The 26,209-nt window shown below is 43.1% G+C and overlaps 1 protein-coding gene across 5 annotated transcripts in view; it reads right to left on the bottom strand.

The window, feature by feature from the left end:
* The window catches only part of CTPS2 (CTP synthase 2), a 123,916-nt gene that overhangs the window by 87,488 nt on the left and 10,219 nt on the right, over window positions 1-26,209 (bottom strand). For all 5 annotated transcript variants that reach the window (XM_084869834.1, XM_084869832.1, XM_084869833.1 and 2 more), the window contains exons 4-8: window positions 25,646-25,746; window positions 8,797-8,913; window positions 8,109-8,192; window positions 6,384-6,464; window positions 1,441-1,592 (exon numbers count right to left, since the gene is read on the bottom strand). In XM_084869834.1, coding sequence (XP_084725960.1) covers window positions 1,441-1,592; window positions 6,384-6,464; window positions 8,109-8,192; window positions 8,797-8,913; window positions 25,646-25,746 — 535 coding nt within the window. The remainder of the gene's footprint in view (window positions 1-1,440; window positions 1,593-6,383; window positions 6,465-8,108; window positions 8,193-8,796; window positions 8,914-25,645; window positions 25,747-26,209) is intronic.

Below are 26,209 nucleotides of genomic sequence, written 5' to 3'. Positions count from 1 at the left end.
CTCACCCTAGCCAGTTTGGCTCAGTGGATAGAGCATTAGCCCTCGGATTGGAGGGTTCTGGGGTTCAATTCCGATCAAGGGCACGTATCTCGATTGCAGACTCAATCCCTGGGTCAGGTTGGGGTGTGTGTGGGAGCCAACCAATCCATGTGTCTCTTTCATATTGCTGTTTCTGTGTGTCTCTCCCCCTCCCTTCCACTCTCGGGGAAAAAAAAATCAATGAAAAAATATCCTAGGGTGAGGATTAATAACAACAAAAAATAATGATGCTGATAGTTAATAAATGTGAAGTGGAACAATAACAAATAACCAAAACTTCCCATTTAAAAGGATTTTTCTTGCCCTAACTGGTTTGGCTCAGTGGATAAAGTGTTGGCCTGCAGACTGAGGTCCCAGGTTTGTTTTTTTTGGTTTTTTTAAATATTTTTTATTGATTTTTGTACAGAGAGGAAGGGAGAGAGATAGAGAGTTAGAAACATCAATGAGAGAGAGTCATCGATCAGCTGCCTCTTGTACACCCCCTACTGGGGATATGCCCGCAACCAAGGTACATGCCCTTGACCGGAATCAAACCCGGGGCCCTTCAGTCCCCAAGCCGACGCTCTATCCATTGAGCCAAACCAGTCCCGGCTGGTCCCAGGTTTGATTCCATCCCCAAGCCGCACGCTCTATCCATTGAGCCAAACCAGTCCCGGCTGGTCCCAGGTTTGATTCCGGTCAAGGGCACATGCCCGGGTTGCAGGCTTGATCCCCAGTCCAGGAGGCGGCCAATCAATGGTTCTCTCTCATTATTGATGTTTCTATCTCCCTCTCTCTCCCTTCCTCTCTGAAGTCAATAAAAATGTATTTAAAAGCAAAAAAAAATGATTTTCTTTAAGAAATTAACCAAATCTTAAAAAACAAGCAAAGCAAAACAAGAAACAGAAAGTTCACGATATTTAAAACTATTTACAATATCCAGAAACTAAGAAATAAACTAATAAAAAAATCAAAATGCTCAAAGGTCCCAGAAATCTTCAAAGAATACAGTAAAACATCCTAACAATGTGCTAGAGCTTTAAACACATCCATACAAAACATACACATACAGCCGAAACCGGTTTGGCTCAGTGGTAGAGCGTCGGTCTGCGGACTGAAGGGTCCCGGGTTCGATTCCGGTCAAGGGCATGTATCTTGGTTGCGGGCACATCCCCTGTAGGGGGTGTGCAGGAGGCAACTGGTCGATGTTTCTCTGTCATCGACGTTTCCAGCTCTCTCTCTCTCTCCTTTCCTCTCTGTAAAAAATCAATAAAATATATTTAAAAAAACAAAACAAAAACATACACATACATACAAAAAGCCAAATGCAAATGCAACATAGGTACCTTTTAAGGTACATGCCAGTCCTACTCCCAAACCCAAGAATTATTGAAGATTACATTAGTAATTCCTTTTACATACCTGTCAGCCATATTTTTCCACTTGAAAAGCAAATTATTTGCAGAGTCACCAATGGGCAAATTCAATCTCTCTTTAAAATATTTAACGATGCCTTGTTCCTCCAAAAGCACGGGCACTCGGTATGTGGAAGAAACATCATGGATACATATGACCTGGTGGGTGACAAAACACCGTATGTAAGTGGAATGACTCAAATATGCCACAGAATGAGTTCAAGAGTAAGCCAGAACTCAAGAGTCTGGCAGCTCATTTATACTCATGGAAGAAAACCAAGAGCAGATTTGTGCTGAGCATTGACTCATCTTTGCCCAGGTGTCCAGAAGTGGGTTTTGATATGTAAATCCAGTCAAGCACTGGGAATGCAAGAATGCGAATAATCTCCCTTGTCTTGACTTTTGGTGAACACTTCCTGGTATTTTGGGGTATAAAATAAACACGCTTCATGGCTCTGGGTCACTGTCTCTCCATCAGAAGAGGGTAGTGGTCCCACCTGGCCCCCAGCTTTTTCCTTCTATTTCTGTGTCTATCTTTTTCTTTCGTTTTCTAAATCCCCAGCAGTCCCTACTCAGGAACCAGACTGCTCTCTAGCCCAGCTGGACGTGGAAAAGAGAGAGAGATTTACACCAGCCACCTTAAACCAGAGGCAGAATGCACGCAAGGTTCGTTTGATCAAATTACAGAATGCTTTGAAGTCATTATTCTACCCCTAGAACCATGGATACTGTGGAAGAATAAAAAATATATAAATAGCAGAAACCGGTTTGGCTCAATGGATAGAGCGTCGGTCTGCGGACTGAAAGGTCCCAGGTTCAATTCCCATCAAGGGCATATACATTGGTTGCGGGCACATCCCCGGTCGGGGGTGTGCAGGAGGCAGCTGGTCGATGTTCCTCTCTCATCAATGTTTCTAGCTCTCTGTCCATCTCCCTTCCTCTCTGTAAAAATCAATACATTAAAAATTATACACACACACACACACACACACACACACACACACACACATAGTGTGTGGTCTTTGTTCTCATTTCCTGAAAGAACTTCAAAAACCTTTGGAATTTTCTGAGTGACAGTGGTATCTTTGTTATGCTAATGATGTGCCACGGGGTGGTCCCTAGATGGCTTGAGGATGGAAGTTAGACACCAGAAAAAACAAACCAAGTCATTAGAAGGCTGGAACTTTCAGCCACTGAACTCCAGAGAGGGGATGTCAGGGGGAAAGAGGAGGGTGTCTAGAGAATGAATTCAATCATGTGACCAGTAATGAACTCCCAATATCAAGAGGACTGGGGAGCATCCTGGTTGGTGAATACGCAGCTGCGCGGGAGGGTGGCTCACATTCCCGATTCTGTGAGTCACTCTAGAGCACATATGTCAAACACAAGGCCCGCGGGCCAAATCCAGCCCGCCAGGCCTTGCAATGTGGCCCGCACCGCGCTGTCATCACTGCACTCCGCTGTCAGTTTATGACATTGTCAGTTTATGACTGTTCAGTAAACCATTCGGCCCGCGATTTAGGCTGGATTTTAGATTTTGGCCCCTTCTCTGATTGAGTTCGACACCCCTACTCTAGAGAATTCTCTAACCTGAAAGGGCTGTAGTCAGCCAGGCAGAATTGTGGGTGGCTTGGGGACACTGGAAACTTATGGCTGGTGTCTGAAGCGAGGGCAGTCTTAGAAAGGACAGAGCCCATAAACCTACGGAGTCTGACTCTCACTGGGGTACTTAGTGTCAGGGTTGAATTGCAGGACCCCGAGCTGATGTCAGAGAATGGTGTTGGAACATGGATGCTTCTTTATATGTCAAGACCCACGGCCCAAGGCACCATGTTCTAAGTCTGGGTTAAAGCAGTAGCAATAAATACATACACCTTAGCTCCTAAATGGGGGTATGTGATTTGTTTGATGGTTCATTTGTTGCTTCTGCCGCTGCTATAGTTGCTTTTGTCCGCTCCCTTCTTGTGGGTAAATTTACAAAGCCACATCGAACACAGTCACATTAATTACACCTGTTAGGAGAGAATGGCTTCTTTGCCAGGTGGTGTGGCTGTTTTTCACACTTACCCTAACAAGCTCTCACCACCCTCTCAAGTACATCCAAGAAGCTACTGGCAGGCACTTAAGGATCTGCCACATCCTAAATAAATGCTAAGAAATGTTCTGCCAACGCTATGTGTGCAGTCTTCCTAAACCCGTCACTCTCCAACTAGGGATTCCTAAGCTGTTTGAACATCATCAACCTGACACTTAAGACTAGTGTGCCTCATTCGTGCATTTACCAACACAACTGGAAGTGCCGAGATGTCACTGATATGAGCCTTTGTCACAATTACTGTGAAAAACCAAATCTCTGGCCCTAGATCACTGGCTCAGTGGGTAAAGCATCAGCCTGCGGACTGAAAAGTCCCGGGTTCGGTTCCAGTCAAGGGCACATGCCCGGGTTGTGAGCTCAATCCCAATAAAGGGTGTGCAGGAAACAAGCAAGATCAATGATTCTCTCTCATCATTGATGTTTCTATCTCTCTCTCCCTCTCCCTTCCTCTCCGAAATCAATCAAAATAAAACAAACAAACAAACAAAAACCAACCTAAATCTCTGGACAACCACAACTGCTATTTTACTCATCCTCCTTGCCAGAGAGAGATTTTTTTCAAATGTCATACATAGTAATGGGCCGCATCCACAGAGACACCCCCAATTCTCCATCGGTCCTCAGCAACCTCAATGAGGAGAGTTTTAAATGCAAATTCACCAGCAACTATGAAATGGGAGCATTGACTCATATCGCGAGAACGATGTGCTGAAAACAGCCAATAAACTGGCCTGTGCACTGACCGGACAGAGCATTCTTCCGAATCTACAGTTACAGAAAACAGACTATATGGTCAAAAATTTGGTCTAAATCTGTTCTCAGAGCTGAGCACAAAAAAGAGGCTCTAAATCTAACAAACTGTGACCGAAAGTAACCTCACAGGGTGATCTGATCACAACTTCCTAACATTCCAGGCCCATTAATTTCCCTGTTGAAAGGTTTATCTGTGCCTTAAGCAAGCCCTGACCATTGTTCTGGGTTAACACACCTTGGAAATGCCAGAATAATCCTCTTTTTTGGACTCGTCAGAGGTATAACCACCCTCAAGGGAGCACGTAAAGACCACATTAACTGTCCTGTAGTCCAATCCCCACCTAGCTTTCTCCCACCCCCATGTAATCCTCCTTCCATTCCCTCCTTAAGCCCAGTCGGCATGGCTCAATGGTTGAGTATCAACCTATGAACCAGTAGGTCACGGTCCAGTTCAATTCCCAGTCAGGACACATGCCCCGGTTGTGGGCTTGATCCCCAGCATGGGACATGCAGGAGGCAGCCGATCCACGATTCTTTCTCATCAATGATGTTTCTCTCTCTCTCTCCCCCTCCTTTTCTATACCTGAAATTAATAAAAACATATTGAAAACAAACAAACAACAAAAAACCTGTCCTCCAGAGTATTTGAGATCTTGCTTCCTGGCACTTGTCAATTTGGCTCAAAAAAAAACAACTCACACTTAGATGTCCTTACATTCTCCTTCTATTTAGGAAACCAGGTTATATGTGTTTAACACACACACAAAATACAACTGACCAATAGGAAAATACAAAAAACAAATTGAACAAAATCAAAATGGCTTGACGACATTAAAAACACAGGGGGCCCACCAAACCTGCCAGCACATTTTCAGAGCAGTACCGACTTATGCACTGACCCTAAGTAAGCATCGAACAGTGGGTTCTTCATCAAACTGCCCCCTGAGATACAGAAATCTGATTAGGTGGCTTTTAGGCTGCAGAGAACTCAGAGCTTATCTGAAGCAAACAAAAGGTTTCTGCTAAACCTCTCTCTTCCTGAGCACTGGGTATTATCACTTTTTCAATTATAGCCCACTCTGGTCCCTTGTGCCTGAGCCTTACTGCAAACAAGAGACAGATAAGAAAATGAAAGAAAAAAGAAAAGCTAACTCTCAGATCCCAAGGTGGGAAGTCTGGCAGGACAGAGGACCTAAGCCCAAACCCTGGTACAGCTTCCATAGCAACGAACTGAACTGAGGCCGCTGATATAATCAGAAGTGATAGGATGAGTGTCAACATGTGTGCTTTGCGGTGAGTTAAGTTGTAGCAGATACAAGGAGAAATCGAGTGAAAGCAGTCAGTGTCCTAGACCAGTGGATGGCAAACTGTGGCTCATGAGCCACTTGCAGCTCTATGGCCCCTTGAGTATGGCTCTTCCACAAAATACCATGTGTGGGCGCACACCTACAGTGCCATTGGAACTTCGTGGCCCATGTGCAGAAGTCAGTTTCCGAGTCTCAAAAGAAATTTCAATTGTTCTACTGTTGATATTTGGCTCTGCTGACCAATGAGTTTGCCGACCACTGTCCAAGAAAGACAAGGGGAAGAGATGATAATAGCCCTAACCGGTTTGGCTCAGTGGACAGAGCGTCAACCTGCAGACTCAAGGGTCCCAGGTTCGATTCCGGTCAAGGGCATGTACCTTGGTTGCAGGAACCCCAGTAGGGGGTGCGCAGGAGGCAGTTGATGGATGTTTCTCTCTCATCAATGTTTCTAACTCTCTATTCCTCTCCCTTCCTCTCTGTAAAAAAAAAATCAATAAAATATATTTTTTTTAAAAGATATAAGTAGGCGTGGTTCTCTCTCTAGAGATTTGACTTCGAGTTAAAAAGCCCAGCTAATTTTGTACCTACAACTTGAGGAGCAGTTATGCAAAGAAACATGCACGCTATCTAAGGAATCAGGGGTCTCAAGATTGTTCACTTAAAGGCCAGGGAGCCGTGGCTGGATATGAGTTTTCATAAATGCTGTGAAAAGTAATATGATGATTTAAGAGGCATAAAACGTTGGCATCAGCAGAAGTACCTGCGAGGCAATAAAATCTAAAGAGCAGCACTAACCTGTTCAGGGTTCACATGACAAAACATGGAAATCTTTTCCTTCACAGCCATTTCGATGGGCTTGGAGCTCCGGCAGACGATCTGTCAAAGTCAGTTATGCACAGGTCAGCAAGCAGGAACCGGCTAGCCACCCCGCCATTCGTTTCCAGAAGGACACAGATAAACTGCTTTTTGCTACAACAGACTTGCCTAGGTCTGTACATGATCATTTTGGGCATTCCACTGACCTTTTAGAAACTCGCCTGAGCACTAATATAAGCGAGTATAGTCCAACCCAACACAACTCTACCAGTGAGAACTCGAAATGTGAATGTGTCTCTCATAAGGAGAGCCAAGCCTCACCAATGTTACTCCTTTAAAAATACAGCTCGGCCAGTGTGGCTCAGTGGTTGAGCATCAACCTATGAACCAGGAGGTCACGGTTCAATTCCCAGTCAGGGCACATGCCTGGGTTGTGGGCTCAGTCCCCAGTGTGGGGTGTGCAGGAAGCAGCTGATCAATGATTCCCTCTCATCATTGATGTTTCTCTCTCTCTCTCTCTCTCCCTCCCTCTCTCTCTCTCTCTCCTTTCCTCTCTAAAACCAATAAAAATATATATTTTAAAAAACATAAAAAATACAAGAACAGCAGAAACCGGTTTGGCTCAGTGGATAGAGCGTCAGCCTGCGGACTGGAAGGTCCCAGGTTCGATTCCGGTCAAGGGCATGTACCTTGGTTGTGGGCACATCCCCAGGAGGGGGTGTGCAAGAGGCAGCTGACAGATGTCTCTTTCTCATCGATGTTTCTAACTCTCTATCTCTCTCCCTTCCTCTCTGTAAAAAATAATCAATAAAATATTTTTTTTTAAATACAAGAACAGAGCTAGCCCAGGGTTGGCAAACTTTTCCTCTAAAGGGCCAGATGGTAAATAGTTTAGGTTTTGCAGGCCATGCAGTCACTGTCCTAACTACTCAGTTGTGCTAATGTGGTGCAAAGGCAGATATAAACAAATGTAAACAATGGATGGTATCGTGTTCCCATAAAACTTTATTTACAATTTTAAAAGTCTTAAAAATTTCTTTCCATGCCCTAACCGGTTTGGCTCAGTTGATAGAGCACTGGCCTGCGGACTGAAAGGTCCCAGGTTCAATTCTGGTCAAGGGCATGTACCTTGGTTGCGGGCATATCCCCAACAGGAGGTGTGCAGGAGGCAGCTGATCGATGTTTCTCTCTCATCGATGTTTCTAACTCTATCCCTCTCTCTTCCTCTCTATAAAAAAAAAAAAAAAATCAATAAAATATATATATATATATATATTTTAATTTCTTTCCAGGAAACAGGCCTACAGGTCCTTACTTGCTGACCCCTGATCTAGACTACTGGTAATAACTGGATTACCTACTATAAATAAGAGCAGTAATAGCCCATCCTAGTAGGGTCACGGGAAAACCTCCAAGGTCCCACACCTCACTCTCAAGGACGCAGGGACCATACAAAATGACAGGACATTGCACTTGACCAGGTGTCATGTGGCCAATCAGAGGAGGGCCTGAGAAGAACCGATGGCCAATCCAGAAATGTGTGCATTGACCCTAGGGATGAGGAAATACCCTTCTCTGGACCCCAGATACCAAAAGGCCAATGTAATAGGAAGCACTTGGGAGCTAGAAAGGACTTGAATGATGTTATAGATTAAGAAATGGAGGTGCTATTGCCAAGAAATTTCCCCATTCTCTGTAACTCACCAGATCAGGAGACAGGCCCAAGCCCCTCAGCGCACGAACACTGTTTTGTGTGGGTTTGGTTTTTTGTTCTCCGGTAGCACTGGGCTGAAAAGAAATGGGTCACTGTTAGTACCTTGGGCATTTCGCTCTCCTGGATAGCGTATGGATCCCCAGCTAAAATACGGAATAATCCAAAACCGGTTTGGCTCAGTGGATAGAGCGTCGCCCTGCAGACTGAAAGGTCCCTGGTTCGATTCCAGTCAAGGGCATGTACCTTGGTTGCGGGCACATCCCCAGTAGGGGGTGTGCAGAAGGCAGCTGATTGATGTTTCTAACTCTCTATTCCTCTCCCTTCCTCTCTGTAAAAATCAATAAAATATATATATTTTTTTTTATTTTTTTTAATATATTTTATTGATTTTTTCAGAGAGGAGGAGAGAGGGATAGAGAGCTAGAAACGTCGATGAGAGAGAAACATCGACCAGCTGCCTCCTGCACACCCCCTACTGGGGATGTGCTCGCAACCAATGTACATGCCCTTCACCGGAATCGAACCTGGGATCTTTCAGTCCACAGACCGACGCTCTACCACTGAGCCAAACCGGTTTCGGCAATATATATTTTTTTAAATTAAATAAAATACGGAATAAACAGAATGTCATAGGAAGACTTAGAGAAGTTGCTCTCTATACTTATCTGGAAAGCTCACCTGTGGGACAAGGCTGACATGGATATTGCAGAAATTCTCTCTTTTGGCTTTAAACTGAAATTGTCTGAATGCTTCCACAAACGGCATTCCTTCAATGTCTCCGATGGTGCCACCCAACTGGAAATGGAAAAAAAGACACAAGTGATCTTCCACGTTACACAGACTAATAGAAAACGTCTTAATAAGCTAAGCAGAAATCTAGGGTGACACAAGAACAGACGTTTGTAAATACAGTGGAACCTCATTTCTCGAACTTCGTTCCAGATGGCTGTTTAAAAACCGAATTGTTTTTTCCAATTAGAAATAATATAAATTGGTCCAGCCACTGTGGTTCAGTAGTTGAGCATCGACCTATGAGCCAGGTCACGGTTCAATTCCTGGTCAGGGCACATGCCCGGGTTGTGGGCTCAGTCCCCAGTGTGGGGCATGCAGGAAGCAGCCGATCCATGATTCTCTCTCATTATTGATGTTTCTCTCTCTCTCCCTCTTCCTCTCCCTTCCTCTCTGAAGTCAATAAAAATATTTTTTAATAAAATAAAGGGAGATGAAGCAAAAGGAAGAGAAAATGGAGACTAGAAAATAAGAAGGGATATGCAGGTGGGCAAAGAGGGAAATGAGGACATCTATAATAGTGTCAACAACAAAGTTTAAAAAAAAAAAATAGGTGCTGTAGTCTGTAATTGCAGAGAGAGGAGTGTGTCGGTGCTAAGGATTAACAATGGACACCCAAAGGACGTCCAACTCCCAAAGCAGCAGCCAATGAATGTCACGCAGAAAAATGAAATAAAATCCAGGGATCCAATCAGATGCAGAGGATGTGGATACAGAATAATGTACAAGAAGAGAACTAAAAGATTGGTGGTTTTTTATGCTCAATGAAACAGAATTCAGAATATCTTTGTTTGCATTTGGATTAGCTGTCAATGTTGTATAACTTTTTTTTTTAAATATATTTTATTGATTTTATACAGAGAGGAAGGGAGAGAGATAGTTAGAAACATCGATGAGAGAGTCATCGATCAGCTGCCTCTTGCACACCCCCTACTGGGGATATGCCCGCAACCAAGGTACATGCCCTTGACCGGAATCAAACCCGGGACCCTTCAGTCCCCAAGCCGACGCTCTATCCATTGAGCCAAAACGGGCCCGGCCAATGTTGTATAACTTTTGATTAGTACACTTATCTTTATAAATACAAGTATAGACACATGATTTCATTTTATTTTTTTTATTTTTTTTAAATATATTTTATTGATTTTGTACAGAGAGGAAGGGAGAGATAGAGAGTTAGAAACATCGTGAGAGAGAGTCATCAATCAGCCGCCCCTTGCACACCCCCCACTGGGGATATGCCCGCAACCAAGGTACATGCCCTTGACCGGAATCGAACCCGGGACCCTTTAGTCCCCAAGCCGACGCTCTATCCGTTGAGCCAAACCAGTCCCGGCAACACATGATTTCATTTTAAAAGCCATATTGTATTTAGGTATCTATTAACAGTTTATAGAAAGATTATTTTTTGTTCCAAAAAAAAAAAAAAAGAATAGATGGAGTGTAACACAGTCAGGTAAACAGGAAAGGGAGTTAGCAAAGCCTCAAGAAGGGGGTAAGAAAGCAAGGGCGAGGAGGGCTTTCAGGATGGTCTAATCCGTGTTTATAAGATATCTCTCTGCCTGAAGATATGGATAACATTAAATAAACGAGTCATGCTATCATTGATTCACTTGGATTATACATACTAGTCAATTACCACACACACACTCCAAAAAAAGGGGGGGGGGGGTGGTCATTATAAAGCTGTTAACCTTTCATGTCATCAAGACTGGAAATGTTGCCGAAACCGGTTTGGCTCAGTGGACAGAGAGTCGGCCTGCGGACTGAAAGGTCCCAGGTTCGATTCTGGTGAAGGGCATGTACCTTGGTTGCAGGCACATCCTCAGTGGGGGGTGTGCAGGAGGCAGCTGATTGATGTTTCTCTCTCATCGATGTTTCTAACTCTCTCTCCGTCTCTTCCTCTCTGTAAAAAAATCAATATATATATATAAGACTGGAAATGTTAAAATAAAATGGAGGGCTTTAAGAAAAGAGAAGGCAATTCATTAGCAGACAGAAAGTTCCAGAATATAGAGCCACCTGGCTCTTCCTGGTGTGAAATAGTGAGCATTCTCTGTGTCACTCTAACTCTCTGTGTGTCTCATTCTGTCTCTCTCTCCATGAAGGAACACACACACACACACACACACACACACACACACACAAACACACACACACAACTGCATGCATCTGAACAGTCTCCTTATAATGGTAGTATGGTTAGAATTAAACATGCTGGTTTTCTAAAACAAGCAGTACAAAAAGCCCTGAGAATATTCCTGTTAATATAATCCTTTGATAAATGTTAACTTAATATATAATGTGCTTTCAATAGTTACTTAAGCATTTTATTTTAGACTGGGATCAAAGTCATCTTAACCCCTTCATCCTCACCATATTTAAATACTAAAAGACTCACATGGATTTTAAAATTAATTCTCTAGCCAAAACCGGTTTGGCTCAGTGGATAAAGCGTCAGCCTGCGGACTGAAGGGTCCCAGGTTCGATTCCGGTCAAGGGCATGTACCTTGGTTGCGGGCGCATCCCCGGTGGGGGGCGTGCAAGAGGCAGCTGATCAGTGACTCTCATCGATGTTTCTAACTCTCTATTTCTCTCCCTTCCTCTCTGTAAAAAAATCAATAAAATATATTTTTTTAAAAAATAAAATAAAATAAAATTAATTCTCTAGCATTTGAGCACATACTACATAGTCAACACTATAAATGAGGTGCTGGAAGACTTTAAGACATGTTCCTAAGGAGCTCAGAAGTTAGGAAGGGGAAATACGGCAGAACTAAAAAACAATAATCAGGAATAAAATTTAAACACTAAGTGGAATGATCTGGGTGTTGCAGCCAGCTTTTGCATCTCGGATTGATCAATAATGACCCAGCCCTAACCGGTTTGGCTCAGTGGATAGAGCGTCGGCCTGCGGACTCAAGGGTCCCAGGTTCGATTCCGATCAAGGGCATGTTCCTTGGTTGGGGGCACATCCCCAGTAGGAGGTGTGCAGGAGGCAACTGATTGATGTTTCTCTCTCATTGATGTTTCAAACTCTCTATTCCTCTCCCTTCCTCTCTGAAAAAAAAAAAAAAAAAAAACAATAAAATATATTTTAAAAATAAAAATAATAATAATTACCCAAACTTACCACATCCCAAACTGAACCCTGGGTCCATCACCTCTGGGCCTGTTTTGCTGGGTGCTTTTTCATCTTAGCAAATAGCATCTCTCCCCACTCACTGGTTCAAGCTAGGATTACTGCATTTTTTGCCAGGATTACTGCATCTTTCGCCAGGATTACTGCAATAATCTAAACCAGAGGGTGGCAAACCATGGCCTACTGCCTGGTTTTATATATAAAATTTTATTGGCACACAGCTATGCCCATTCATTTACATACTGCCTATAGCTGCCTTCACACGACAAGGGCAGGCTTAAGTAGCTGTTGACATTGAAAAAGACTCTCCCTGCCAAAACCGGTTTGGCTCAGTGGATAGAGCGTCGGTCTGTGGACTGAAAGGTCCCGGGTTCGATTCCGGTCCAAGGGCATGTACCTTGGTTGCGGGCACATCCCCAGTAGGGGGCGTGCAAGAGGCAGTTGGTCAATGATTCTCTCTCATCGATGTTTCTAACTCTATCCCTCTCTCTTTCTCTCTGTAAAAAAATCAATAAAATATATATTTAAAAAAAAAAAAAAAAAGAAAAAGAAAAAGACTCTCCCACTGGCAAAGCTAAACGTATTTTTTTATCTGGCCCTTTACAAAAAGAGGTGGCAGTCGAAGGAGAATCCAAGATGGCTGCTCGGGTAGGCAACTAGCCGCAGCCGCACACAACAATTTTAATAAAATACAACTAAAATATAAAATGGACATTACCCAGAACTACAGGAAAGTCGACTGACTGGAAATCCTACAACAAGAAGCAAGGAGAAAACCAGAAGGAAGCGCGGAGGAGCTGTAAAAGCCCAAGGTACGGAGACACGCAGCGCGCGGAGAGGACGGAGCCGGAGAGGAGGGAGGCCGAGTGCCTGGCGGGCGTTCCCTAGCGGGAAGGAGAGAAAACTCCGACTGTGCTGGGCCCCTGACTGCTCTGAACCCCAGTTCTGGGCCAGACCCCGGGGACTCAGGCTCAGCCATAGGGAGCTGGGCTGTAAGTCGGAACCCCGGGGTAGCGGAGAAAGGAGGTCCCGGAGGCGCGCACACTGCCCCCAGAGAAGGGCCGGCCGGCTGTGCCGCGGGATTGCCCTGACGGGAAGGAGACTGGGGCTCCAGACTGCTGTGAACGCCACCTCCAACTCCACTTCCAACTGAACTGAACCCCAATACCGGGCTCATTGTGGGAGAGCATAGACTGTTTGGCAGCAGGCGAAAATCGAGGGCACCTTTCTCTCAGAGGCGCCGGCAGCGAGCACTGAAGGACCCGCATAGGGCGGGGCTGACGGAAGCCAAAGCTGCAGGCTCCACCCTGAAACCCCGTCCCATCTGTAACTGCGAAATGCGACAACAAAATAGATCACAAACGAAAGAAATGGAGGACAAAAAGCGTCTGGATATAGAGTTCAAATCTACGCTTATAAGGTTTTTCAGGAATTTCCTAGAAAAGATGGATAAGGCCTATGAGGATATGAAAAGAGATCAACTAGAATTAATAAGGAGTCAACAAGAAATGATAAGGGATCAACAAGAAATAAAGAATACATTGTCTGAAATAAAAAATATTCTACAGAGTCCTAAAAACAGAAGGGAAGATCGCAAGAATCAAGTCAAAGATTTGGAACATAAAGAGCCAGAAGACACTCCTCCCCAGAAGCTAGAAGGCAAGAGAATCCAGAAAATTGAAGATAATGTTAGAAACCTCTGGGACAACTTCAAGCGAACCAACATCAGAATTATGGGGGTTCCAGAAGATGAGAGAGAGCAAGATATCGAAAACATACTGAAAGAAATAGTGACAGAAAACTTCCCCCACCTGGTGAAAGAATTTGACTTACAAGTCCAAGAAGCGCACAGAACTCCAAACAAAAGGAATCCAAAGAGGACCACACCGAGACACATCATTATTAAAATTCCAAGAGCAAAAGATAAAGAGAGAATATTAAAAGAAGCAAGAGCAAAGAAGGTAGTAACTTATAAAGGAGCACCTATACGATTGTCAGCTGACTTCTCAACAGAAACCATGCAGGCCAGAAGGGAATGGCAAGAAATATTCAAGGTGATGAATAGCAAGAACCTACAGCCAAAAATAAGCTACCCAGCAAAGCTATCACTCAGAATCGAAGGCCAGATAAAGAGCTTCACTAATAAAAAAAAGCTAAAGGAGTTCATCACCACCAAACCAGAATTATATGAATTGCTGAAGGGGGTTCTTTCAGAAGAGAAAGTAAACAAAGATAAAAATTATGAACAACAAATACGTAATTATCAACAAGTGAATCTAAAAACCAAGGAAATTAAAAAAATCTGATGAACAATATTAACTGTTGAATATAATAGAATCAGAGGTATGGAAGGGGAGTGAACTGACGATTCTTGGGGAAAAGGGGAGAGGGGGGCGTGGGAAGAGACTGAACATAAACTGTGCACCTATGGATGAGGACAATGGGGAGAGGGGAAAGGGCAGAGGGTGGGGTGGGAACCTGGTGGAGGAGAGCAATGGTGGGGGGGGGGGGGGAAGGAACATTTGTAATAATATGAAAAATAAAAACTTATTAAAAAAAAAAAAAAAAAAGACTGGAAATGTTGCCGAAACCAGTTTGGCTCAGTGGACAGAGAGTCGGCCTGCGGACTGAAAGGTCCCAGGTTCGATTCTGGTGAAGGGCATGTACCTTGGTTGCAGGCACATCCTCAGTGGGGGGTGTGCAGGAGGCGGCTGATCGATGTTTCTCTCTCATAGATGTTTCTAACTCTCTCTCTGTCTCTCTTCCCTCTGTAAAAAAATCAATATATATATAAAAGACTGGAAATGTTAAAATAAAATGGAGGGCTTTAAGAAAAGAGAAGGCAATTCATTAGCAGACAGAAAGTTCCAGAATATAGAGCCACCTGGCTCTTCCTGGTGTGAAATAGTGAGCATTCTCTGTGTCACTCTAACTCTCTGTGTGTCTCATTCTGTCTCTCTCTCCATGAAGGAACAAACACACACACACACACACACACACACACACACACCTGCATGCATCTGAACAGTCTCCTTATAATGGTAGTATGGTTAGAATTAAACATACTGGTTTTCTAAAACAAGCAGTACAAAAAGCCCTGAGAATATTCCTGTTAATATAATCCTTTGATAAATGTTAACTTAATATATAATGTGCTTTTAATAGTTACTTAAGCATTTTACTTTAGACTGGGATCAAAGTCATCTTAACCCCTTCATCCTCACCATATTTAAATACTAAAAGACTCACATGGATTTTAAAATTAATTCTCTAGCCCTAACCGGTTTGGCTCAGTGGATAGAGCGTCAGCCTGCGGACTCAAGGGTCCCAGGTTCGATTCCGATCAAGGGCATGTTCCTTGGTTGGGGGCACATCCCCAGTAGGAGGTGTGCAGGAGGCAACTGATTGATGTTTCTCTCTCATTGATGTTTCAAACTCTCTATTCCTCTCCCTTCCTCTCTGAAAAAAAAAAATCAATAAAATATATTTTAAAAATAAAAATAATAATAATTACCCAAACTTACCACATCCCAAACTGAACCCCGGGTCCATCACCTCTGGGCCTGTTTTGCTGGGTGCTTTTTCATCTTAGCAAATAGCATCTCTACCCACTCACTGGTTCAAGCTAGGATTACTGCATCTTTTGCCAGGATTACTGCAATAATCTAAACCAGAGGGTGGCAAACCATGGCCTACTGCCTGGTTTTATATATAAAATTTTATTGGCACACAGCTATGCCCATTCATTTACATACTGCCTATAGCTGCCTTCACATGACAAGGGCAGGCTTAAGTAGCTGTTGACATTGAAAAAGACTCTCCCTGCCAAAACCGGTTTGGCTCAGTGGATAGAGCGTCGGTCTGTGGACTGAAAGGTCCTGGGTTCGATTCTGGTCCAAGGGCATGTACCTTGGTTGCGGGCACATCCCCGGTAGGGGGCGTGCAAGAGGCAGTTGGTCAATGATTCTCTCTCATCGATGTTTCTAACTCTATCCCTCTCTCTTTCTCTCTGTAAAAAAATCAATAAAATATATATTTAAAAAAAAAAGAAAAGGAAAAAGACTCTCCCACTGGCAAAGCTAAACGTATTTTTTTATCTGGCCCTTTACAAAAAGAGGTGGCAGTCTAAACCGGTTTGGCTCAGTGGATAGAGCGTCGGCCTGCGGACTGAAAGGTCCCAGGTTCGATTCCGGTCAAGGGCATATACCTTGGTTGTGGGCACATCCTCAGTGGGGGGTGTGAGGAGGCGGCTGATCGATGTTTCTCTCTCATCGATGTTTCTAGATATCCATCCCTCTCTCTCCCTCTCTGTAAAAAAATCAATAAAATATATTTTTTTTTTAAAAAGAGGTGGCAGACCCCCAATCTTAAGGGCCCTCAGCTTCTACTTTCTCCTGTCCTACAATCAAATCATGTGTCACACACCAGCATAATGACCTTTAAAAAACTCAAAATATGGCCCCCTTGCTTAGAGTAACACACTGCTTCACTAAAAATAAAGCCTAGCCGAAACCGGTGTGGCTCAGTGGATAGAGTGTCGGACTGCAGACTGAAAGGTCCCAGGTTCAATTCTGGTCAAGGGCATGTACCTTGGTTGCAGGCACATCCCCAGTGGGGGGCGTGCAGGAGGCAGCTGATCAACGTTTCTCTCTCATCGATGTTTTTAACTCTCTATCCCTCTCCCTTCCTCTGTAAAAAAATCAATAAAATATATTTTAAAATAAATAAAAATAAAGCCTAAACTCTTATACAGCCAACAAAAGCCCTTCTTTTTTTTTCTTTTCTTTTTTAAAAAAATATATTTTATTAATTTTTTACAGAAAGGAAGGGAGAGGGATTGAGAGTTAGAAACATCAATCAGCTGCCTCCTGCACACTACCCATTAGGGATGTGCCCACAACCAAGGCACATGCCCTTGGCCGGAATCGAACCTGGGACCCTTCAGTCCACAGGCCAACGTTCTATCCACTGAGCCAAACCAGTCAGGGCTAAAGGCAACTTCTTGATCTGGCCCTTGCACAGATCTCCATCTCATGCCCACCTCCCTACTCCCCCGCCCCAACCTCTCGCTCTGTACTTCCGCCCCACTGGCCTCTCAGATGGGTTCACTCTCCTTCTACCCCTTCTTCATCTAGCTCCCTTTTATGCTGCAACCCAGGGAGCTATGTCCTCCTCAGAAAGCCAGACCCTAACCACCCACCTAAGGCAGCCACACTCTCGATGCTCCCTGTCACAGTCCCCTGCCTGTGCCTTTCCTGATAATTCAGTACAAGGGACCATTGTTTTATTGGTGTCCTTGTTTCTTGTCTCTCTACCCAGCAAACTGCAAGCCCCATGAGGGCAGGAGCGTGCCTGCCTTATCTCCAGCACAAATCCAGCACATACATGCCGCACTGGGAGCTCAGGTTAGTGGTCAGGACAGGTCAGAGGGTCTCAAAATTCAATATAAGCCCTAGGTAACAGAATTCTAGTACCTGTTTTCATAATTACAACGGAATCAAACTGAGAAGTTTCAGGATTTCCTTGCTACAAAAGAAATTCTTCTTTAACTCAGATAACAAAAACATAATTAAAATTCAAGTTTCCTGGGTATGGAACAGACAAAATGATATGGTAATTCTATAAAAGAATGACAATCTTAATTATGAACATCCAAGAAAGATCACATGCAATCAGGAAACTGGCAGGAGGTGAAGGGTGTAAGTGCTCATTAACAACAATGCAGCAGAATCTAATGGGAGAGAAAAAGAATTAGGGGGGGGGGGGGGGAAAGAGGTCTGCATTAAAGGAAACCTTAAGGCGACATCTCCCTTTTCTGATGGGGGCGGACTGGGAGTCAACAGGAAATCCGGAAAGGGAAGCAAAACTTGAAATATTATCTGATTCTGCCCTCACGTGGCAAGCAGTGGTACTGCACTCTCTCCATCTATTTGGAGGGTCCCATTTACCACTTCTCTGGCTCGCCATTATCATATTAGTAGAACAGTACTAAGTTAATTATTCCCCCACACAATAGGGGAAATAGCACCCATAACAATAGTTTAAAATCTATGCAAAGCTTCAATTGAAGCAACAGCAAATTTATGAGATGTGTAATATCCATTTTGCCTTTAAGGAAAGGAGTCTTCTTTTTTGGGAAGGAAGGAAGGAGAAAGATGGAGGGAGGAAGGAGAGAAAGAACCTTTATTCCTTTAAACCATGCATCAATTATTTCAGGTTCATGCTTAGACAACCTGCACTAACATGAACACAGCCTGTCAGCTCCACAGGTCTAAGAAATCGAGACCTCAGTGCAAAAATGCTTCTATACCCTTAAAACTAAAACTTAGCTTTGGCGGTTCTTTGAAAGCTTAAATCATACATGCACACAAATGTTGTGCACAACTTAAACCCAAAAGTATGTCTGACCTAGTGTCCAATAAGCAAATATAAACATCAGGGTTATATGGAAAAGAAGGAGTTTTTCCAGGGACAAGTTGGCACAGTTTATCTGTTTCCATGAAATTAAAAATTGAGACATTAAGTCCTGGAAGCACAAGTCATCGTTTCATCATATTCACAGCTATCATGGAGCTCGTACATATTGACGTGCTTAATTAATGTTTATTAAGCCAAAGAAATCAACTCAAGAGCAGAAGTTTAAAAATTGAGAATACGGATATGGAAAACATTGAACATCATGCAGGTACAGGCCTGACATGTTTGCTGGTTGTTTTTTGAGATGGCAACTTTGGTTTACTTTGATATATCATTGAAAATTTTTTATTTCAAGTGGAATCTAACAATTAGAGTCTGACTCTATAGCATGTGACTTGTAAAATAATGAGTCAGATGTGTCAGCCACAGAATCTATATATATAAAAGGCTAATATGCAAAGTGTCTCCTTGGGAATTCGACCAGGAGACCAGGAGTTCAATCATTTGCTATGATGTGTGCTGACCACCAGTGGGTGGTGCAGAACATGGCGGGCAACCAGTGGCAGCTGTGAGGTACTGAGGGAATGAGGAAAGGAGGCGGTGTGCAGGTAGCAAGGGAAGGAGGAGGTGGGGAAGCAGGAACCTGATTCGCCATGATCACCGGCCAGGCCTAGGGACCCTATCCGTGCACAAATTTCATGCACCAGGCCTCTAGTGAAATATAAAAGCTTTGTTCACAGATGATTCTAAAAAAAACAATGGCTCGAAAAGCTGAGATAAAAAAGAAGTGTTAAGAAGACTCATCCCTCCCAGCCAGTGTGGCTCAGGGATTGAGCAATGACCTATGAACGAGGAGGTCATGGTTTGATTCCCTGTCAAGGCATATACCTGGGCTGCAAGCTCAATCCCTAGAGCAAGGAGGCAACTGATCAGTGATTCTCTCTCATCATTGATGTTTCTCTCTCTCTCTTCCCTTCCTCTCTAAAATTAAACACACACACACACACACACACACACACACACACACAAAATAAACCCAACTATTTTTTTTTTTAAAGGCTCAGTCCCAAGGTCAAATCAAGCTTATATTTTAATGAAGTTTGGGGGCATTCAATTACATTAAAAAATTATTTCCCCTTCTCTTTTCTGTGGTTATTATTTTAAACGTACGTTTTTTTAATGTATAATATACCTGAAAAAATGTGCAAATCGTTAAGTGTACATACATCTTGAAGAAATTTCTCAGTTTAGCCATCACCAAAGTCAAGAAATAGAATTACATTATCAGCATCCCAGAAACCCTCCTTCTGCCCCCTTCCAATCACTACCTCCCTCCCCTCCAAAGGTCACCACTAACCTGACTTATAACACCGTAAGTTACTTTTACATACTCATGTATATCATTGTAAATGTAGATTTTTTAAAAAGAGCAGAATCAGAAAATAAAACGACAAAAACATTCATACACATGACCATTTGGAACTTTTTTTGTGATTAAGTTAATAATCTTTAGAAAATTCTATTCTTTCACCTATAAAAACTAAAAGGATTGGTCAATGAATGAATGGATCTACAGGCACAGTTGAATACTACTCAGCTATTAAAAAAAAATAAAATCTTGCTATTTGTGATAAGATGGATGGACCTTGAGGGTATTACGCTAAGTGAAATAAGGCAAAAGGGAAAAGGCAAATACCTCACTCATATGAAAAAAAACTCACATATAAAAAAAATAAAACAAAAACAAACCTATAAAGACAGAAAATAGACCAGTGGTTACCAGAGGACAAGGGGGCATGAAGTGAACAAAGGGGTGAAGGGGTGATGGATAGTAACTAGACTTCAGGAGTAATCACTTTGTAGTGCATACAGATGTTAAATTATGTTACACACACAATTAGGTATAGTACAAAATACTTGATAATGGTAATAACGAACTATGTCATTGGTTTATGTATTTAGTACACTAGAGTTTTTATTGTTATTTTCGAGTCTACACTTTCTACTTATAAAAAATGTTTGCTGTGCCCTAACTGGTCGACCTGCAGACTGAAAGGTCCCGGGTTCGATTCCAGCCAAGGGCATGTACCTTGGTTGTAGGCACATCCCCAGTAGGGAGTATGCAGGAGGCAGCTGATCAATGTTTCTCTCTCAACGATGTTTCTCTCTCTCTCCCTTCCTCTCTGTAAAAAAAAAAAAAAATCAATAAAGTATATATATTTTTTAAAGTGTTTGCTATAAAACACAATGTTGTGTTATGTCAACAGCAGCCTCATACATTTCGTGTTTACTGGGTTTCTTTTTTTTTTTTTAATATATTTTATTGAATTTTTACAGAGTGGAAGGGAGAGAGATAGAGAGCTAGAAACGTCGATGAGAGAGAAACATCGACCAGCCGCTTCTTGCACACCCCCTACCGGGGATGTGCCCGCAACCAATGTACATGCCCTTGACCGGAATCGAACCCGGGACCTTTCAGTCCGCAGACCGACGCTCTACCACTGAGCCAAACCGGCTTCGGCTACTGGGTTTCTTGATTGCATCATTTTTTCTTGTCCTTGATGTAATCTCGTGTTGTTTCATAGTTACAGGCTGTGCAGGCCTGTAGCTAGAGCAATAGGCTGTGCCACAGGTGTGTAGTCGGCTGTACCATCTATGTGTGTGCAAGTGCACTCCATGGTATTCGCACAACAAACAAATTGCCTGACGACGAATGTCTAAAAACGTACAGAATGCATCCCCGTCATTGAGCAGGGCCTGACCATAGTAACAGTATCTGTGGCTGCATCACAGCGTAAACTTGGGTTCTTATCTCCCTCCTTCCCCTCTAGCCCCTCTACATCATGAATTGTTTTTTGAAAGCTGATGACATTTATATCCCTGCTTTTAAGGCTTCTCTAATGCATCCTGGGATTGACTCAGAAAACTGAAAATCAATAAACAGAGTGACCGCGTAAGTCTCCTTTACTGTCAAGTCCCGCTACGCCCTGGTGACAGCTGTTTTCGTGGCAGATGGTGTCTTCCTGGAGCTTTTACCTGCCTTTTTCTTACACTGTTTGTCTGTATTGTTGCCCCATTTGTTTGCAAACTACTCACTGTATTAGATTTTAAATATTTTTATTTTTTTATTTTTTTTTTATATTTTTATTGATTTTGTACAGAGAGGAAGGGAGAGAGATAGAGAGTTAGAAACATCGGTGAGAGAGTCATCGATCAGCTGCCTCTTGCATACCCCCTACTGGGGATATGCCCGCAACCAAGGTACATGCCCTCGACCGGAATCGAACCCGGGACCCTTCAGTCCCCAAGCCGATGCTCTATCCATTGAGCCAAACCGGTCTTGGTCTATTTTTTTAATACATTTTATTGATTTTTTTACAGAGAGGAAGAGAGAGGGATAGAGAGTTGGAAACATTGATGAAGGAGAAACATCAATCAACTGCCTCTTGCACAGCCCTTACTGGGGATGTGCCCGCAACCAACATATATGCCCTTGACCGGAATCGAACCTGGGACCTTTCAGTCCCCAGGCCAACACTCTATCCACTGAGCCAAACAGGTTTCAGCAGATTTTAAATATTTTTAAAAAAGTAAGCCTAATTATGCAGGTTTGTTTAGTTTGTGAAACTTCACCAAGCTATACATCTATATGCGCACCTCTCTGTGTTTAAGTTATACTCCAATTTTTTAAAATATATTTTTAGATTTCAGAGAGGAAGGGAGAGGGAAAGAGAGAAACATCAATGATGAGAGAGAATTATTGATCAGCTGCCTCCTGCACGCCCCTCACTGGGGATGGAGCCCACAACCCAGGCATGTGCCCTGACCAGGAATCAAACCTGGGACCTCCTGGTTCATAGGTCGATGCTCAACCACTGAGCCAAGCCGGCCAAGCTCTACTCCAATTTTTAAAAATTATCAGAATTACATCTTTCCTCATAAATTGTAAAGTAAGAATTATCTCTTTCCTCATAAATTGTAAAGTAAGAAATATCAAGGGAGAAATAACTTTGTAGAGCATACTTATGCATTTATATTAAGTTTATAGCCATACTATTAAGTAGTACACTATCCTATATAATAAAAGCCTAATATGTAAATTGTCCCCTCGGGCAGTCCTTCCACCAGTTCAACTGCTCGCTATGATGTGTGCTGACCACCTGGGGGCAGTGCAGAACATGGCGGGCTTCTGCAACACAGCACTGGCATCGGGCGCTCAGGTGCTGGGCACCCACAAGGAGCCCACCCCACACCCGCATGGCCTCTTCTGGGTGAGCCGGGCCATAGCCACCAGGACCACAGTGGCCAGTCGGGCTCTGCATGAGTCCGCTCAGGAGTTGGTCTGTGAGGCCAGCTGGGAGAGAGTGCACTGCCCGCCAAGCTTCCATACGGCACTGCTGGGCTGCCCAGAGGCCTAGGCTGTGCCCCGGCCCACAGCATCTGGTCGTGCTCACTGCATCTCTGCATGGGGACCCAGACACCATGACTCAGGTGGAGGGGTTGGAGGGGTGCACAGGGGCCCAGGGCCCAGAGGTCAGCTGGGACCTGCCCTTCCACACCAGATACTCATGCTTCAATCACAGGCCAGGCCTAGGGAACCACATCTGTGCACAAATTTCGTGCACCAGGCCTCTAGTAGTTAATATATGCTAGTATAGCACATTATGTTACATTTATCACCTCTACTATTAACAAAATTGACCTTGTTGATTGCATTATCTACCTGCTAACAATGACAATAATAGCTAATATATGTTTATTAAGCACTTCCTAAATGCCAGACATTGCCAAATGCTTTATATTATCCCATTTAGTCCTCACAACAACCCGTTATTATTACAATATTACATTATCATATTGTTATAGATGACTACACTGAATTTTTTAGAAGTAATTTGCCAAATGTCACACAGGCACCTTAATAATGGCTAATAATTTTTGAGCACATGCTATTAGTATAGATCAACAGTATTCTAAGCACTAAGTATACTGACTTATTTAATTCTCAAAACAATGAGTTAAGTAGTGTCTTTATCCTCATTTAACAGATGAGTTAATTGAGGCACAGAGAAGATAAGCAAACTTGTCAAAGGTCACCCCGCTGGAAAGTGACCTAACTGGTCTAGGAAAGCAAGCAGTATGGCTCCTGACTCTAACCACTGAACTATATACCATTCAGGGGTCACCACAGAAATTTGAACTTGAGCAGTCTGGCTCTAGGAACTATGCTATTCATTATTCTATTCTCCTGCCTGTCAATCAGATCAACTGACATTTAGATAAGGGTGCCTGGACATCATTCTCAACCTGCACACTGATAGGAAGGGAAACATGAACAACTGGCAAGTTCAAATACAGGGTGGAGCATAAGTAGCTTTACAGTTGTTTGCAAGGAAAAATAATATAAAAACAAATAATACAAGAATAAACTGTATTTCTTTTTTTTTTTTTTATTTTATTGATATTTTACAGAGAGGAAGGGAGAGAGATAGAGAGCTAGAAACATCAATGAGAGAGAAACATTGACCAGCTGCCTCTTGTACACCCCCTACTGGGGATGTGCCCGCAACCAAGGTACATGCCCTTGACCGGAATCGAACCCGGGACCTTTCAGTCCGCAGACCGACGCTCTACCACTGAGCCAAACCGGTTTCGGCAAGAATAAACTGTATTTCATGTACTCACAACTGTATACCTATTTTTGCCCCACCTTGTATTATATTCTTTTTTATTTTAAATTTTATTTATTTTAGCTAATTAAAATTTAAAATACTCAATTCAGCCGATACCGGTTTGGCTCAGTGGATAGAGCGTCGGTCTGTGGACTAAAAGGTCCTGGGTTCGATTCCGGTCAAGGGCATGTACCTTGGTTGTGGGCACATCCCCAATAGGGGGTGTGCAAGAGGCAGCTTGTCGATGTTTCTCTCTCATCGATGTTTCTAGCTCTCTATCCCTCTCCCTTCCTCTCTGTAAAAAATCAATAAAATATATTTTAAAAAAAAGAAATGACCCCCTTTTTAAAAAAAATAAATAAAAATAAAAAATAAAATACTCAATTCAGTTATTGGAAAACTTCTGAAGTATGTTTGGAAGAACTTGTAAATATTAATCTATTTTCAATTAAATTTTCTGAACTCTAAATACAAATCATATTTTTTTTTTTTGGTAGGAAATATCTTTATTCTTTTTTTCTTTACTGGATTGTCCGTATATGGTATCATTTTTTATTTAAATTCTTTATTGTTTAAAGTATTATATATGTCTCCTTTTTCCCCCATTGACCTCTCCCCAGCCACTTCCACCCCAAGCACATGCCCTCACCCCCAATGTCTGTGTCCATTAGTTATGCTTACATGCATGCATACAAGTCCTTTGGTTGGTCTCTTACTCCACTCCCACCCCCAATGTTCTTTCTTTAAACAGCTAATACTCACCTCCAAATCACCTCTACCATTAAACTTCCATAAGTCTGTCTCTCTACTCCCAATGCATTTTACAAACACTTCTCACATAACACTCACTAGAATGCATTCTTTTCTTTTCTTTTTTTTTTTAAATATATTTGATTTTTTACAGAGAGATAGGGAGAGGGAAAGAGAGTTAGAAACATCGATGAGAGAGAATCATCAATCAGCTGCCTCTTGCACTCCCCCTACTGGGGATGTGCCCACAATCAAGGTACATGCCCTTGACCGGAATCGAACCTGGGACCTTTCAGTCCACAGGCCGATGCTCTATCCACTGAGCTAAACCAGTTTCGGCTAGAACACATTCTGTTGTGTGAAGACAGGGAGGTCTGCAGGCTCTTCAAGGCCAGAGACTGCCCATCCCAGGAGGCCCTAACACTGACTTTATATGCAACTGATGTCTCCGCATGCAGGTTGCGGCACACCCACCCCAGGAGTACTCACCTGTTTAATGCCAACTTTGCCCACTGACGTGGGACCCCAAGGACAGGAACTATCTATTCCTAGCCCATGCCTGCCACACAGGATATCCTCTTTATAAACTTGTTGAATGAATAGAGATCAGATGATTTAAAACCCAGAAGGACATCTATATTATAAAAGGCCTGTGGCCCTACGCCTTAACGACCAAAGCCCAGCGCAGGTGGGTGGGGCTGCACAATTTTGTGTGCTGGGCTTCTAGTAAACTTATAAAGAAACACCCCATGCTTACCTCAATAACACAGATTTGGGGCTCCTCCTTGTGACCATCCACTGGCACCATGGCTTGATTCATAACCCACTCCTGGACAGCATCAGTAATGTGAGGGACAACTGCAGAAAGAATTAGTACAAAAGCTTAGTTCATGGTCAGGAAAAGGCAATGTATCCGATCTTTAGATCTCGCAAATAACCGACAGCTACCTGGCAAATCAGACAAGCTGCAGTCCTAATGCTATCATCTTCCTTCACTGAAATTAATACTCCAGGGGCAGTTTAGGTTCACGCATTTAAATGTTATGCCTTTTCTCTTGAAACCGACCAACCCCAGAAAATGAGAAACAGAAAGCAGAAATGCCATCTTCGATGCAAGTAGAAAACACCTATAATGCCAAAGAGGGCTGCCCAGGATGCTGAAATCTAGGCTCCACAGGCAAGAAGGTTGGAGAGTGGCCAGACCGCCAGCCAATGGGGAGGGGGACACTCAAGAGATTATAGACAAGGTATGCCTGCTGACCAGGCGCCAGTGAATGCTAACGTCAGCTGAAGAGGGAAAAGGTGGCATTTCCACAAGCAT

The sequence above is a fragment of the Pipistrellus hanaki genome, assembly GCF_964339955.1.
Source record: "Pipistrellus hanaki genome assembly, chromosome: X".
NCBI classification, from domain to species: Eukaryota; Metazoa; Chordata; class Mammalia; order Chiroptera; family Vespertilionidae; genus Pipistrellus; species Pipistrellus hanaki.
This window is presented reverse-complemented; position numbering and strand designations above follow the sequence as displayed.